Genomic DNA, 18521 nt, shown 5'->3' on the forward strand with positions numbered 1-18521 from the left:
AGTGTAAATGATCCAAAATAAGGTTTTTATTTATTTAAAGCTTGCTAAATTTGCTTATCCCAACTGCTTTAAATGCAATAGTGAGTGAGCAAGTATTAGACTCCCTCTAGAATCTCTTTACAGTTCACTATTGTGAGTATATAAATAAATTAAAAATTTGAGTAAAAGCATAAGCTTGGCTTACTGAAAATATCTTGTAGATTGAAGATGACATTGACACTGATACTTGAGCATAAAGGATTAATATAAACACTTAATTAAATTTGAGATATTCTAAGTGCTTGTATTGCCAAAGTAGTCATTTCCCTAAGCCCGTGTCTTTTGGTTTATTTTTTTGTTTTCATATCTAGTACTAAAAGGCCTGTATTCTGAATATTTAGACTGTGACTTTGAGATTTGAGAACAAGCATAAAAACAAGACAGACAAGTGAAAGCATAGAACAAGGTCTGGGCCCTTGTCAGATCATCAAAACAAAGCCTGATGTTCCTTTGATATTCCTGACTTGAATGAAAAGCCAACCCTTTGAAGGACTAAAATACCTGCTTAGAAGAAATAAGCATTCAGAAACTAAATCAACATAGCACTTTCTACATAGAGATTCTAAGTGACTCTAAGTGTTAAAGCAAAGGACGATAGAGCAATCTAGTGAATAAAAGGCTGAAAATATATTTAAGGAGATATGATTAATAATATAAAATTTTTTGACCTGTTCAGAATATGATAAAATTATGGACTACAGAAATTATTAATCATCCTTTAAAGTTCTGTACATTTTGGGTATGTGCATAGTCCTCTGGAATCCTCGGAAATCTTGAAAATATACAAATTTTTCTTGAATATAGTGCTTGTTAACATAAACACCAACTTTAAACCATTGCAATGCATTTTATAAAATTTTAATTATTCTTAAATCATACCTATACAGACTGGTGGGCTGGGCTGCCAGAAGTATCGATTTTCTACCTGAATGCAGGTTATTCTTTCCTGTCCCTGAAGCTCATATCCAGGATCACACTGAAAGACAACGGTGTCCCCAGGCTCTCTGCCGTCACCATTCCGCGTCCCATTCATGGGGACTCCTGGGTCACGACAGGCAGTTGCAACGGAACCTGTGAAGTGGCAGAGAGGCAGTAGTACTATGTTATCAGGATCACTTTTACAGTTCCAAACCGTAAGGATTATCTCTACAACTGTCCTCATGTGTATGTGTATGTGTACGTGTTTGTAGGAAACTGATTTTTTAAAAAAATGCTTGAATTAATTTTTTAAAAAGATCTATGAAATAAATGACTTAATATCTCAAGTAATCCATGTGTTAGCTGTTTCTATAAAGTAACATCTTTGGAACTAAATAATAGAATTCTAGTAAATTTATGCATTTCTGTTGCTGTGATATAAAACCCAATGAAAACACAAACAAACAAACAAAAAACCAAAAATTTTAAAAATTCAAAAACTCAAGGAAAGGAAGGGTTAACCTGGTTTAACATTCCAGGATACAGCCCACCACTTTGGGAATTTAATGAACTAGTCAGATGGCATCCACAGTCAGGAACGGGGACAGAATGGATACATCCTTGCTTTCTCACCTCACCTAGCTTTCTATTATCTCACAGTTCAGTGCTCAGCCCATGAAATGATGTTTTCCACGTCCATGGTGAGTCTTTCATTTCAACTCAATTAGGCAAAGGAAGACAACTCCCTACTAAAAATGCTTACAGGAGCACCTAAACCAAATCTAGATAATTCCTCAGTTGAGACTCACTTTGCAGGTGATTCTAGGTTGCAGCATGTTGACATTTAAAACCAATTATTCCACTATGTAAAGTCATTGTGAAGGAACTGAAAATAACATTGCTAATGAGAGGAAATACATGGTTGATATAAACTTACATAAGAGAAGGAGAGAGAGAGAGAGAGAGAGAGAGAGAGAGAGAGAGAGAGAGAGAGAGAGAGAGAGAATAGAGGGTGGGGCAACAAATGTTATGTGAAATATATTCAACACTGTTAATTTCCAAAATGAAAATCAAAGACACAGCAAGCCTTAATGATATCGTATTCAGTTTGCTAACGCTAAACAATATGTATTGCATATGTGAGTATACTAAATGCTGACACAGTTTTAGAGAAAACTGCATCATCACCCACACATTGCTGGGAGGGTTGAAAGATGGTATTGCATAATGATACTTAGCTCAGTCAATTTGGTACACCCTAGAATCATTCTGAAAAAACCTTCAGGGAGGGATTGTTCTATTGAGTTGGCCTACGGGCATGTTTTGGGTGAGTTGTTGGTGTATAACCCACAGTGGGTTATACCATTCTCTAGGCAGGGGCTCTTTAACTATATAGATTGGAAAAAATCCAGGTGAGTATAAACAAGCAAATAAGTGAATATACACATATTTTTATTTTTTAACTAATTTTTTTGGGGGGATTGAAGATGTGATGTGACTTCTTTCCATTAACTTCGACTTCTCCGCAGCGGTGGACTATAACACGGAATTATCGTTTACATTTTGTTTTGTTTTGTTTTTCAATATTTCATCACAGAAACAGAAATACAACTAAAGTGAGGTCCTCCATGAGGGATGGTTGCAGTTTGTAGACTTTAACATATCCTTGCTTTATCATCCAGAAACTATACACTTAGGCATTTATTACACCAAATTGTTAAGCTGTGGAAAGGTCATAACATGATATGATACTCAGCATTAACAAGGACTGAATCCCTCCACAAACTGACATGCCATGGAAATTGTCATTATACTAAATATAATGCCAAAATTATGCATTGCTAGTTTGTGTTATATATCATTTTTTGAACTAAGTTGTGAAAGTAGAGAATTAATTTGCTGACAGAGTTAGAGTTCATGGAGAAATGTTGGGAGGGATTTGGTGTGAATATTGTGTGGCTTCTTTTAATGGAAATGTTCAGAGTCTTGACTGTAGTGATAGCCACAGAAATCTATAACCATAAAATTACTATATGTGTAAAACATGCATTCTTGTGGAACTATTAAAATATATCTAAGTAAATTTCATAAATTACACCAATGTCAGATTTCTGGTTGTGATATTGTACTATATTACTGCATGCCCTCTGGGAGAACTGGGTAAAATGTTATCAAATACACAAATTGAACAGCCATCAATTTTTTTTTTGACTGGTGACAAAGATGAATTTTATTTTCTCTGTCTCTAGTAGACAAGTATGTGGATATGTAGGGATGTAGGTAGCTGTATACGTAGATCTATTGATTAGATGAATAAGATATTGTTAGACAATTTACCATTTGAAAGAGTAATCAATGTAATCATCCATCAAGCTTGCTTCTCCCTATCTAATACACATATATGTAAATAAAACATTGAAGCCCACATTGTGTTGCAAGGAGTTGACTTCAGTTGTATAGAATTAAAGACAATGTTCACAAGTAAGAAACTGCAAATAAAAATTATACTAATTAAGTAGTATTTCTGAGCAATGGCCAGGGACCTCAAAAAGCAAAAACAAAACAAAACAAAACAAAACAAACACACACACACAAACAAAAACAAAAAAAATAAGAACAAAAACAAAAAACAAAACAAACAAACAAGCAAAACAACCAACCAAACAACCAAACAGACAAACAAACAAAAGCCTTCTATGAAACAACTGCTATTATGTCCTCAATTTAGAGGTAAATTTAGGTCTGTTAAATAAGATGTCTTAAATTTACCAGAACAAAGATTCATAGCATGGCTTAAAACCCTATGGTTTACTTTCATAACTCAAAGCATGAATGACAAGCTACAGTATCCTCTTTTAACTGTGACTGTCCCAGAATCTCAAACGCCTCCCTTCCCAATCCATATAATCATAAATTTATATGGATTTTCAGAAGTTACTATATCTATATTTTCAGAAGTTACTATATTATAACTAGGATATTTTGTCAGCTTAACTCAAACACAGTCTTAACTTATTAACTCTAGGTCATGACAGTTATTTCTGAATGGATTATTTCTTTATTAGTATCAAAAGAGAACCGCTAAAGGAGAATATTAAGCAAAGGATATAAGCTGTTTTACTTTTAAAGGACATTTGTAATAACAACAGTCAAGATTCCATAGCAGAAAACTAAACAAGTATCCATGTCATAGAAAGTGGATATGTGGTGCATAACTGCATATGTAAAACATGTGTATTCAGAAAGTTTATCTTGGAATGAGTGACATCACAAGAAATGTTCAATATACTTCAAAAAGAAAAGATAAAAGGATGAATATTAATAGAAAACCCTGGAGCTTTGTTTTTTGAGTGAGAGCTACTGTCTCAATTCTACACTCATAAAGTTTGTTAAGTTTATGATAAATATGCTCTAATATATCTGTGTAACAATACATACTACAAATTTATTTTATATTTACATTCATACCTACATATATATATATATATATATATATATATATATACACACATATTTATATACTGAACAAGACAGAAATGTCAACATACATGTTAGAATGTTCTGGTCATAGGTAAATATGAAGGCACAATATGGATTTCTTGTCAAATTTTTAGCCTTAATGATTTAAATGAGACAAATTATCTAAAGTAAGACGGCTTTCACTTTAGGCTAATGCTTATATGAGAATATGCATGTTCCTTGAGGTCTAATTGACTTGAAAGGAAAGAGGTGGTAAATCCCTACTGTTCCATTTTCTCTCAGTTAATAAACAAAGTAGGAGTAAGATTTTAAAGCACAGAAGGGAATGAGGGTGTTTAATGAAAGACTAAAGAACTCCCCACTTCCACCTGCCTGCCCTGGTATTATAGGAGTTCTAAAAGCAGTCAGTTAAATTCCCACAGAAATAATTACTTTGTAGGAATGCTATTGTTTTATTGTCCATAGTTAGTCAAAGTTTGAATGCATACTGGTTACCTTTTGTGTTTGTGAGTAGGAAAAATTATAATCTTTTTAGTACCAACCATTCTTTTTCTCTGAATTAATGGAAACAACAACCAATGAAGAAATAAGCATTTCAGCAGTTATGTTATTTCTCCTAGGGCTTTAAGAATGAGAAAATATCACGTAATTACTATTATTATAGACAATTATTTAATATTGTAACTTCATTTAAGAATTAGCTTCATTATTCAGGAATTGGTAATTTTTATTTAATACCAAGTATCTGCAATTTTAGAGCATAGGATGCTAAACATTTTAAATATAAATTTTGCCTCTTTCCATTATTATTATATAAATTTTAATTACTTCTTATATCTTCTCATTGAGTACTTCCATAATTTAGCACAACATTTAGAATGCTAAGCTACAATAAGAGTTTTATACAAATAAGCTTTAAATTTTTACATATAAAAATATAAAGCTATTATCAGAAAAAAGCATATTGATTTGTAATATATTAACATATAACATTTCTATTTTCTTTCTGATAACTTTACTTGAAATTAATCCATATTTAATTATTAAACATGTGTTTTTGTTCTGCTAATGTTATAATATTCAATTCGTGTGCGTTTTGATATTAATATTTGTAGTAACTAGAAATACCCAGGGTCACAAAATAGTTTATATAACTGTCTAAATTCTTCACATAGATACTCAATAACTTTCTCACCTTATGATATCAAAAATATTTTCAAAATTATGAAAATTTTCCATTTTCTAATTTAAAAAGAAAAATGTAATAAAACTTAACAATGATATTTGTACAAAACTCCTATTGTGCTGATGTCATTGCAAGTTTCCTTTTTAAATGTTATAAACCGAGAAGAGTAATTTCATTAGAAATGATTTCTGAAGAGAAAGGAAAATTCCTGCCATAAAAAATAGATTGGGCATTGAGAAAAAAAAATAACTAACATTTTTGGCTTATGTATTTGTGTTTGTGTACAGGTTCATGTGTATATGCAAATGCATATGTATGCTTGTGTGAACACATATGGTAGAAGGGAACCAGACAGCTGGGGAGGAGTCATTCCTTAGGCATCACCCACTTTCACTTTGAGTCAGTGTCAGTATGGTTCAGTGGCCGAGTACTCACTAAGTAAGTTAGCTGGCAGTTCAGTGAGCTCCAGAGACCTATTTATCACTTCTTTCCTAGTCCTGAGAATATAAGCACATGCCACCATGTTGGGTACTTTTACATGCATTCTGGGGATTGAACTGAGTTCCTAGTTTGTTTAAGGCAAACACTTTATCACCCTAGCTCTATTCTTTTCCGTTGTCACTTTAGTAGCAGCATATGCCAGGTATTGTGGCATTTGTTTCTAACATAATGAGCTTCTCTCTCTGGTGATTACTAAAAGTTAGAAATAAATTCCCTATGGCAAATGTTTACTTTCAAAGAAAAACATCCTTTATTGTGCTAAAAATAAATATATTGAATCTATTTTATTTATTTATTTATTTATTTATTTATTTATTTATTTATTTTGTTTAACATTCTCATTACCGTAGAGTGAATAAACAGATCTGGAAAATAATATAATTTTATAGCCACATTTTATGCCGAATACTTTTATAGGAAAAATCCAGAACTTCCCTTTTATAACATCAATAATAAGTGAGTCTTTCTGCATCCATTGTTACAAAAGAGAAAATTTATATGTTATAAAGAAATTGTTTCTAAAATGCCTTATTACATTTGATAATACCAATGAACCAAATCCACTGAGAATTATTATATTTATCAAGTACATTTGACCTTTTCAAATAAACCCTTTCTCTGTACTAGGAAAAAAGAATCATCTTTCCAAATAAGAAGAGCTTCAGCAAAAGTGAAAGTAAATAAATAAATATTTGTGAAATTTATCAATGAATGAGTGAACATAAAACTGTAATTGATGATTTAACATGACTAATTTCATTAAATCATATTTAAAAGCAGTGAGTACTTATGTTCTGTAGTACAAAATTTATATTAAACTAGGGCAAATTAATACCGAAGTTATTTCTTTCTCTCTTGAAAATGCATTGGGTAATATAAAAAGAATAACATTTACAACACTTTTCAATTCTTGTTTGTCATTTCTCTTTAAATATTTGTCAATTTGTCAAAAAATTAAAATATTATTTTCATATTTTAATTTTTTCACATACATTTATATTATTACATTTATATACAATAAATTATTTACAGCAAGAAGAACCACAAAACAATCAGGAATTATATAAATGCTACATTTACAGTGTTTTGGCTATTTGTATTTGGCAGCCTTGAAGAAAACATCTTTCCTATCTTCATGTGTCTAAAATTCTGACTGTAAATCAATATCTACCATATCTCATCATTATCAGTTTGAAACATGTATCTAAACCTAAGAACATCTTAACCATTAAACAAGTTTAATTGTAAAACTAAACTATCTGGTCTTCAACTCTATCAGAGACTTGAGAAGAAATAAAATTAATTACCTGTGTTACAGGGAGTGCAGTTTAGCAGCTTCTCAAATGAGAAGATGACAGAGACAGTTTGCTGCCTGAAGAGTCATCCAAAACTCTCTATACAACTCTGCCTTTGATACAGTTAAATAAATAACTTATTTATTAGAAGGATGAAGCAGAGTATATTGCATAAACAGAGGGATGTCGATCAGCTTTTTCCAGTTCTATAGATTTTTGATTCCTTATATGACAATCTGGTATAAAAATATTTTACCTGTCTTTCCCAAAATTGGATAAAATAACAAGTCCCATTATAATGATTATGTATACAATTCTATTAAATTATCAATCTTGAAATGAGATTGGCATACAGTTTATTTTTGAAGTATATATCCACAATTCTTTAGTTTACTTCCACAAGGTCAAGCATCAATTTTGGCTGTCACAAGACCATACCTTCTTGTCTTCCATTTTTATGCTTTATATTTTTGCATTGAGTATCACTGACAATATTCTTCATACTTTGTCTCTCATAATGAAGCCGAGTTGGATAACTAGACTCTTTAAGCGGGAAGATAAACCCATGCATAGTAAATCAGTTGGGAAATATTTGGAATGTAGATAGTGACATACAGGTGGATTTCTCCTTAAAGATTTCCTTCTTGATTGAGCCTTTCAGTATCTATTATCCATCAATTTTTTATGATATTGGGCATGAGGAAGCAGGAAGGGTGCACCCCAGACAGAAAGATGAGAGAGAGAGAGAGAGAGAGAGAGAGAGAGAGAGAGAGAGAGAGAGACAGAGAGAGACAGAGACAGAGAGAGACAGAGAGAGAGAGACAGAGAGAGACAGAGAGAGACAGAGACAGAGACAGAGACAGAGACAGACAGACAGACAGACAGACAGAAGCAGAGAGACAGAGAGGAAAAGAGACAGAGATAGACAGAGAGACAGAGACAGAGAGGAGAAAGAGGTAAGAGAGCAAGAGATAAGAAAAGTAAGAGGGCTATCCATCAATTTTATAAAGGATGTTCTACAGAATTATTAGATCCATACTTGACTAGTTAGAGAGATATGTGGCTTCCTTCAGAATTACATTATGTTTTACAGATACATGAATAATCCAGCATGTTAAAGCACATAGCGATATGGTAGAGGAGCAACTAAGGTGCTTAATATATATTAAGGAAAAACAAACTCAAAGCTAGTATTCTAATATACTTCTCTGTACAATAAACATATTTCATGAATTCATATGCATTCACTCGTTTTGGCAAATTCTGGTAGAACCATGTAATACATTTACTGTTAATTATATACATCAATGGAAGATAATGCAGACTTAATCCGATTTATATGTGACCTAAAGTGAGACTGTAAGCAATACAGTTACCTTTGATTATTCAAAATGTCAGAGACTATTTCATAAGTTATAGATGATCACGTGATAAGTTTTAAATAGAATATCAATATTTTAGATTATGAATTTAAGGAATATCTATTACCCACAAAGCTATTGTGGGAGGTTAGCCAGTTTGAGGACAGTTTAGGCTGTACTTCAAGACATTGATTAAAAGCAAAAAATTGCACTCAAGAGTTAAAAATACATGAAAGTAAGAGACATATACAAGTTATCAAAATATGTCCTAAAAATGATCAAGTACATTTATAAAATTACAAGAATATATATATATAAGAACATCAGGATGATGTTAAAGTAAGAGAACCATTGGCAAGAATTGGTAAAAAATAGGAATGTTGTACACTCTGCCAAGGCAAAACAGAGTAGGTAGTATGGAAAAGAGTGTAGAGTTTCTGAGTCATTCAAAATCGAGGAATCTTCTTTCTGGGCATTTAACCAAAATAACTGATATCAGAATCTGGCAGAGACAGTATTTCCATATTTCTTGAAGCACTAGACACAATATCATGTTATAGAAACAACCTTGGTTTTCATAGTCAGATAGATAAAATGTGGCAAATATGCAAAGAGACTATTTATCTTTAGAAACCTATTCTGCAGTAAGTGGCAAAAGAAGGCAACTTTGGCGATCTTATACTATATGAAGTACATCATTCACATAAAGAACTAAGCTGCATACATGAGCTTATATGAGACATATAATGTAATTAAAGCCACAGAATCAGAGATGAAAAATTTTGGTCACACTTGCAGGAAAAGGAGATAGAAATAATTACCTATTATGATTTTCATATTGAGTGCCTACCACAGATTCTTGGTTGCCTAGTACTGTTCCTATATTAACAAATTATGGAACCTTTAAGACATAGGTCCTAGTTAGAAAAAGTATGTAACTATAGGCCTGTCTATGGAGACAACATATTGCCCTTATCCTTTCCCGATTCTCTTTCTATGTTTAGAATTTCAGTGCAATAAAAAGCTCCTCCACACCCAAGGTTCCACCATTATGTTGTTTTCCCCAAGAGTGTGGAGTCAGGAGACTCAGAAGTAAACCCTCTGAAGCCATGAGTTAAGATAATTATATCCTCATTGCTAATCGTGATGTTGTGTGCCTGTTTTTGAGACATAAAGTTTGGATGTTTGAAGCTGGCCTGAGTAATAGAATTAGAATAACAGCAGCAGTCATTTTCTGAATGGAAAAAAATTAAAACGGTTGAATATTCCACAGCAGGAGGGTGCCTTTTTCCCTTATGTAAGGCCCTGGGTTCAGTCCTCAAGGACATTAAATCAAAATTAAACAAAACAAATCTTTACTCTCTTTTTGTTTTGTTTTTGGAGACTGGGTTTCTCTGTGTAGCCTTGGCTGTCCCAGACTTGCTTTGTAAATCAGATTGGCCTCAAAAATTCACAGTGATTCTTCTGCCTCTGCCTCAATGAGTGCTGAGATTGCAGGCATGCGCCGCCTTGACCAGCTTTAAATCCTTACTGTTTTATCTCGCTCTCTCTGAAGCTTTTGTCACAACTATGCCAAAGTAATTCATATGGAAAACTGGCAGCAGAGAAATGGAGTGATTGTTCTAACTAAATGTGGTCACTTCTGTTTTAACTCCTTGTTAAAGTTTTTCAAAAGAATTTGGATGTCCTCTGAGAGTCTTCATGGAGCAGGGAATTGGGACAGATGTTGCAATTTGCTTTTGGGATTCCAGTTGAGAGTGGTATGGAAGAATGGGGAGATAGAAGGACCCAGAGGGTCCAGCAAACCTACAAGAAGACCATCAAGGTTGGTGGATCTGGACCCAGGGGGGCCTATACAAACTGTTATACCAAATGAAGGACAAAGCGTTCAGTAAACCTAGACTCCCTCTGTTCAGATCTAGTCAATGGACAACACATTCTCCATGGTTGTGGGGAGGGCAGAACTGGCTCTGACATGAACTCTGGTGCCCCTTATTTGTCTACTTCCCCTTGGTAGGGAGACCTGGTGGCACTCAGAGGAAGGGAAGCAGGCTATCAGGATGAGACTGGATAGGCTGTGATCATATGGTGGGGGAGGAGGTCTCCTTCTGTCATAGGTCTAGGGATGGAGTAGGGTGAAAGAGGGAGGGAGGGTGAGGATGGGAAGATACAAGTGAAGGGATCATAGTCGGGATTGTTTTATTAAAAATTAAAAATCTTGAGACTATGGAAAAACAAGAGAAACAAACAAACAAACAAACAAGAACAACAACAACAAAAACAAAAGGGTATCTGCATTAATGCCAGGATAGTTAGAAGAGTGATGTGAATAAACTAAGCCATGGAATTCCCATAATTAGTGCCTTATTTCCCGTGTTTATTCCGTCGTCTTCATATAAAAATTTTCCTTGTCAAGTTCTTTAAAAAAAAATAGATATTGGAAAAGTTAGGGACTGACAGCTAGAGAAGCCTCACTACGGTGTAAATATTGCTTAATGGGTGATTACACTGGGCCTCAGATGGCCTGGTGAAAGCATTAAATAGGGCAGACCATGCTCCAGTTTCTTCTAAGAATGGAGACACCTTGAGTAGTCAGATGGAGGTTATTCATGTTACATCCTAGCAAAAACTTGTCTGTGTTTTGCCCTTGCCCAAGGACTTTAAGGAATATGAAAATAAAAAGTAGTGAGTATTAGGGGATGCCAGGGAAGTAGCTCTGTCAGATTTTTTGTTTTGTTTTGTTTTGTATTTTGAGTCAGAGTTTCTCTGTGGTAGCCTTGGCTGTCCTGGACTTGCTTTGTAGACCAAACTGGCCTCGAACTCACAACAATCCACCTGCTTCTGCCTCCCGAGGGCTGGGATTAGAGGCTTGTTCCACGACGCCTGGCTAAAACATGGGCACACTGCATTGGCTGGGAATCAAACCTGGGTCAACTGCTTAGAAGACAGCTATGTGCAGATTTTTATAGCAGTTTACAAATACAAGCTTGTGTCACTCTTGGAAAAGACTTGTATGTTGGACATTTTAATAATCAAGTGATTTTGGTGACTCTTGGTAATGGGCAATTGTTAGGTGGGAAAAGACATTTGGAAGTGAGGGGTGGAATGTTACCATTCGAATATCAAGGGCTACTCATAGGATCCTATGTTGATGATTTAGTTCCCAGGTGGTGGTGCTACTTGGGGGAGAAGCTGGAAATTGTAGGAAGTAAGCCATACTTGGAAGACATATGTGACTGACAGCATATTTTGGCAGCTATTTCTTACCCTGGCCCCTCTTTGTATTCACTCTACTTCTTCTTTTTTTATTCTATATTCAGTATTATTACTATTTTTTAATTTTTTATTAATTTATTCTTGTTACATCTCAATGCTTATCCCATCCCTTGTATCCTCCCATTCTTCCCTCCTTCCCATTTTCCCCTCTACTTCTTGTTGGCAGTGAAAGGCATTTACCTGTTCTACACATTCCCAGTTTTGTGATAACTTGTTTAATGATGATGGGACAGGCAGTCATGGGCTAAATATTTCTAGGGCATACTTAATTCAACATTCCACTAATTATTTTTAAAGATTTATTTATTTTGCTTTATGTTCATAAATGCTTTGTCTGTATGTTTGTGTATGTGCCACGTGCCTGAGAGAGTCAGAAGAATTTGTTGGCTCCCCTGGGAAATGGAGCCAAAATGTGAGTTCTGGGAATTTAAGTCAAGTCCTTGGCAAGGGCAACTAGTGCTCTTAACCACTGAACTATCTCTCCAGCCCTGACATTAATTCCTTAGTCTACAAATAAATAAGAGTGTATTTTTCTAGTAAAATGCACATTTATTAATAATTTAAATGCTTTAAATTGAGTCATATGGGACTATGTTATATTTCATATAGCACATTCCTAGATGTCCTAAATTACTTGGCTTTAAGGATAGGAATACAAAAAACTATTCTAAATTAATTCTTGTTGTCTTTAGAGATTTTTTAAACTTTGTCAGGATAGATTTGTATAACAGGATTGCTCATCACTGACAGGTCTTTTCAAGGTAGTCACTTTAGATGAACTCACTTTCTTTACAAATGTTTGGCAGGTATCAGTATTAGAAAGTTTATTTTTTGCCTATCTTGAATATTATATATAGTGATTAACTATTAATTCACACTTTGAACAAACAACAAACACACAATATATCACAATTTATAAGTCTACAAGTCAACTATTAGCCTTTGTTCCTACATACTTTATGAACAAGCATTCCACTAATTCTGCAAATCCTGGCCTGAAAGCTTTGTATAGATTTCTTACCACAGTAGATACATGGCATATTGGGCTGTCACATAAAACTGGCTGTCAGGGCAAGGGTGCCAAATACTTTTCCTATTACCACCCATAGACAATCAGTATGGGTTATGCAGGACATATCTCAAAAAATAATTTTATCTATAAATGCCCTAAACACTGTCCCAGGAAGGAATTGTAAATTTATTGGCATCTGAAAGAGATTGACAAATACATACTGATGTCAGTATTTGTCTTTCAGCTTCAGCCTTATGTTATAATTCATCTGAGTACTGTAAACATATGCAGTACACTACCACATACATTTAAAGGCAGAACAGAGACCTAAAACACACAGCGTATCTCACTTTAACTGCAAAGTTATGATGATACGTTGTTAAGAATGGTAAACAGAGGATCAACACTGAACTATTCCAAGGAAAGCACAAACTACAAGCATGAGCAAATCATGAAACATAATAATTGTAACACAATCTGCTCATAGTGTTAACACAGGAAAGTATAGTGAATAATTCTGCCAGGAGTTTATGTATGTTAGAAGTGTTGTTAGGTTGGAAATGACTAAGAATTTATTGATTTTGAATATGAGCGTAAGGTTTTAAAAAATATGGAGGTGTTTGAAAAAGAAAGATTAGTAATTAGACTACATATTCTTTTTCCTTAGTACAGCAGACAGATGGAGTACATAAACAGTGACAGCATGAAACTGGTAGGTGGCTGGGGTACAGCGATGGCTAAAATTGGGTGTCACCTTGATAAACATGAGAAGAGGGATCAACAGTTGAAGAGTTGCCCCCATAAGTTTGACCTGTGTACATGTCTCTGGCATCTTAATGACTGCTAATTAATGTAGTAGGGCCCAGCCCATTGGTTAGTACCATTCCTAGGCACCTAGGCCTATGCTGTGTAGGAAAGATAGCAGAACAAGCCATGAGTAGCAAGCAATAAGTGTCTCTCCTCCATGGTTCTTCTGTTTCATTTCCTGCCTCCAGTTTCTGCTCGTGTTCATGCCTTGACTTTCCTCAGTGATGTAGTTACCTATAAGATTTTCATGGTTAGGACATGATGCAGCGGTTGGGAGCTGACAATGGTTTAATCACAGAAACAGAAAGCAACTAGAAAGGCTACATAAGACAGAGGTTTTTACATTTAATGCCAGGGTTTTCAGTTTAAAACTAAACTCAAAGCATTAAATACTTTCAAACAGGAAAGTGATGTACAGGTTTTACTTCTGAGAGCAGCCAGGTCGAAGTAGAGAGAAAAATATGGAGGGATAATGAAGTAAGTGACTAGTTGACTGTTACCTAGTGCATCAAACAATAATGAGGATAGGAACAAAGGCAGTGGTGTCCTGTGGTCCTTTGAGGCTGTCAGATATCAGCCTATCCTAGTGAAGTCATCTATATTTCTTTGAGAATTTTCAACAGTAGAAGTTATGAGCCTTAGTGTTTTGTGTTACACAGCAGGCACTGATTCTTAATGGAGAGGTCAAAGAGTGAAGAGCAGAGAAAATGCTCTGTCAAAATCATCTATTCAGTGGGCAAATGACAGCATGATACCTCCCTGTGGAACTGAAGTGGAACAAGACAGGCAGATTACAAATTTAAGTAGGGGATATAGAGGCTGACTGCTGAGAAGCCAGGACAGGGTTTAGGACAGCATGAGGTGGCAGTGTCAGACTTAAGTAGCTCTGATTAAGCAAAAGTGCCTGGCAGATTATAACACCAAGAGGCAAGGTGACAGAATCTACAAAGCAATAGAAGTCAGGAGGCTCAGGAGGCTGCGGATGGTGGCTTGGTGAAGACTATAAAGTTGCTAGGCAACCTACATTTCAGTAAAATTGACTTTACACTAAACTTTGTGCTATGGATTTCATTGGTTATTTTTTTTTTTTGTCAAGACACTTGCTTTTTCTTTAGCTCATTTTGTTACTGATTACTTTGTCTTTCATAAAACAACAAAAATTGCTTAAATGAGTAAAAAATTAAAAAGAATGGAAACTTGATGGGCAAGGATGCATAAAAGGTGCTCAGCAGATAAGGCAAAAATCAGAGACATATATATCTTAATTTATATTATCATATAATTCAAAATTTATAATCATGCAATTGTATATATTATGCTAAAATCTGACATTTACTGTCATCCATCACACCATCTCCCTCTAACTCTCTCAATAGAAAATTAATGGGATGACTTAGCTTATGTGTCTGAGCTCGTGTGTAATTTGATCGAGATACCTCAGCAGATATGATGACTATTCCTGGTTGTCAACTTAACTGTATCTGGAATGAACACTAACCCAGGAATGGAGGGCAGCCCTGTGAGATATGTTTTTTGCTTGGTTTGCAGTGGATGAATCCATCTCTTATCCAGACCTTTGAGGGAGGAAGACACACACCTTTGATCTAGACCCACAACCTTAGTTCAGATCTTGAGGAGGGAAGACATACCTTAAATATGGGTCATATTTTCACATGGAAGTCTATATAAGCACATAGAAGAAGGAAGTTCTTACTCTTTGACTGACTTCCCTAGCCTTGCTAGAACACCCATAGCAGACTCTATTTGAATAAGTGTATGCATAGAAGGAGTAGATTTCTAGGAAGGAGGAATTTAACTGGGCTCTCAAGTGACTAACTATGATCTGCAGCCTAATTTTGTTCCACAACGGTGGATAATTATTTCATTTGAATCCCTTCTTCTACACTTTCTTACTCTGATAATTATACAATTCCTTGTATTCTACTTTCATTAAAAAATTAGGCTATTTGCTTACAGGGTGTACTTGTTAGCTTTTATGTCCACTTGATACAATGTAGGGTTACCTGAAAAGGAGAAATCACAATTGAGGAAATACATCCATAGGATGGGTCTGTAGACATGTCTGTAGGGCATTTTCTGGATTTATGCTGGATATGGGATAGACCAGTGTGTCGTGGATGGGGCCACCTCTGAGGAGGTGCTTTAGGGGTGTATGGGTAATCGGAATGAGCCAGCAATAGAGAGGAAGCCAATAAGAAACACTCCTCAATGGTCTCTGCTTCAGTTCCTGCTTCCAAAATCCTTGCCTACTGAGCAGCTTCCCTGACTCCATTCAGTGATGGCCTGTGCCCTTAGAGTTCTAAGGTGAAGTAAACCTTTCCTCCTGAATTTTTTTTTTGGACCGGCTGTTTTATCATACCAATAGAAAGCGTAACTAGAACACATGGTGAAATGGTTAGACACAAAGGCAAATGTCCTTTTGCAAAAGGCAAGCGTGCTTTCTTCCTTCGCGTCATTCCTGCTCATTGTTCAAACTGTCCATATTGCCTTTCTTTGAGGTCAGGATAAACATTGATAGAATGTTTGATCAAGATGATAAGTTGACTGTTATAAATCTATATTGTAATTAAAAATGTATAGCTGAAGTTTTATTTTCATCTAACAAGCATATATATTATATGGCTGCAATAATAACTGAATAATGATAACTGTTAAATATTTTTTTATTTACCAAGGTTGATAATCATCTACTTTCATACACACATGGCCCATGTTCTAGATATCAGCTAGTTATATGACTGTTAATAAATAAACTAATTGACCTTTCAACCTTTTTGTGTGTACTTATCTGTGAAATGGATGCTAAGAGATGTTTTTTATACTTGAGGTTGTCATTGAACTAGCTTTTTTACATAAATGCAAAATGGGGGTTCTTGGGACTTAGTCAACACTTTGTACATGAAAATAATTATTTTTTTCACTCTGAAGCTTTGTAAACATGTGCATTATAAAAGATGTTCAGGAGAGTAATCTGCATTGATTGATAGTACTCATAATATATTTACAGTCTGGGTGACATTATTAAGTGGATTGGAAGATTCAAGCAATAATGTACATTTCTGATCATCTATTGTAAAGACAGAGTCATTCAAGTGTTGGTATGACAAATAATATTTCTACAACTTTAACATGGCCTACAATAACAGTAAATATAAAAATAAGCCACTTATTTCACAAACAAAAGTTTAATAAAAAATTTTCCAGTAAAGAATTTAAAATTAGATACATATTGAAGTCAGAGATACTCATATCTCTAAGTATGTTTTACTGTAGTATATACAGAGCCCCATCATGGAAGCCATTTAAAACATTAACTCTGTATTACTAATGTAAGGAAATCAAAGTTTTGTCAACCTACAATTATATATTTTATTACCTATTATATATTAATAATCATATTCTTTATATAGTATCATATAATTAATTTTATGCTATTTTATATATTAACAATATATAATAATAACATATTATATTAATATTAACAATATATAATATAGGTTATATTTTTATATGATTTCTATAATTTGTTTTATATATATTACATATAAAATAAAAAATAGAATAGAATAATCTTTATTTTCTATTAAAAAACACACCTTGAAATATTATGATTTTATGGTATTCCAGGCTGAGCATACCTAATTTGGGTATGCATACTGTTTCAAGTGTGGAAAATTCCACACCTGATCTCATGTAATCAGTGGCAGTGAAAATGCAGGTGCACAAATAGTTATATGATAATATGTTCAAGCCATATTTCTAAGGTGTATACAAAGCTTAAATGAATTTTGTATTCAAAGTGTTGTCTCCTTCCTAAAATATCTCACTAGGTTAATTTAAATATCCAAAGACTCATAAAAATTCTGAATTTGAAACACTTCTGCTCCCAAGCATTTTGAATAAGGGGTGTTCAACATACACAAGACATCGTGATGTTATTATTTCTTCAGCTGAATTATTTTAACACCATTATTATTTAAGGATTATTGCTTAGACAATGGAAAAGAGCTGGTAATTAACATATACAGTTAATTGCAGTTATTTTTCCTAAGTATATTTTGGTTCACCCTCTGTAAAACAGGATACCCGAATCAATATTTAACATTAATAATACTAAAAATAAAATATAGAATACTAAATTTTATGCATTAATTACAAAACATTTATGTTTGCATTTAGAAATCAAATATAAAAAGCTTACTTGAAAACTGAATTGCAAATCCAGACTTGCTGATATAAAAGTCCGTGTCAAACTGGATAGTCACTATGTTGAGGGTGCTATGGATTCCATCAGGAATGAGAGATCCACTAACTTCCTTTAATAGCATCTCATTTTCAGGTGGACCATCCCAAACGCGGAGTATATCATGGGATGCTTCTGTATCGAAAGCAAGAAACTGTAGGCTGTGGGAGAACCATATATTTTTTTATTATTTTAAATAAGGGGGAGAACCATATTAACAAAATATTAGAACGAACATGTATTGATACTTTGACTCTCTGCAACTCTTTTCTAAGATTAAAGTCTATATTGTGTAAATGGCAGGTATCACCAAAAAGAATGTTTTTGAACAGCAGAATATACTTCCTTAAAACAGCATTAAACACACTATTTCAGCATTATT

General features: G+C 34.1%; 1 protein-coding gene across 5 annotated transcripts in view; it reads right to left on the reverse strand.

Annotated features, from left to right (window-relative positions):
* CSMD3 (CUB and Sushi multiple domains 3) overlaps positions 1 to 18521 on the reverse strand; it is a 1109294-nt gene that overhangs the window by 278683 nt on the left and 812090 nt on the right. For all 5 annotated transcript variants that reach the window (XM_084749143.1, XM_084749142.1, XM_084749141.1 and 2 more), the window contains 2 exons: positions 18098 to 18300; positions 919 to 1110 (listed from right to left, as the gene is read on the reverse strand). In XM_084749143.1, the coding sequence (XP_084605269.1) occupies positions 919 to 1110; positions 18098 to 18300 (395 nt within the window). The remainder of the gene's footprint in view (positions 1 to 918; positions 1111 to 18097; positions 18301 to 18521) is intronic.

The sequence above is a fragment of the Acomys minous genome (genome assembly GCF_964271855.1).
Source record: "Acomys minous genome assembly, chromosome: 12".
In the NCBI taxonomy this organism is placed as follows: domain Eukaryota; kingdom Metazoa; phylum Chordata; class Mammalia; order Rodentia; family Muridae; genus Acomys; species Acomys minous.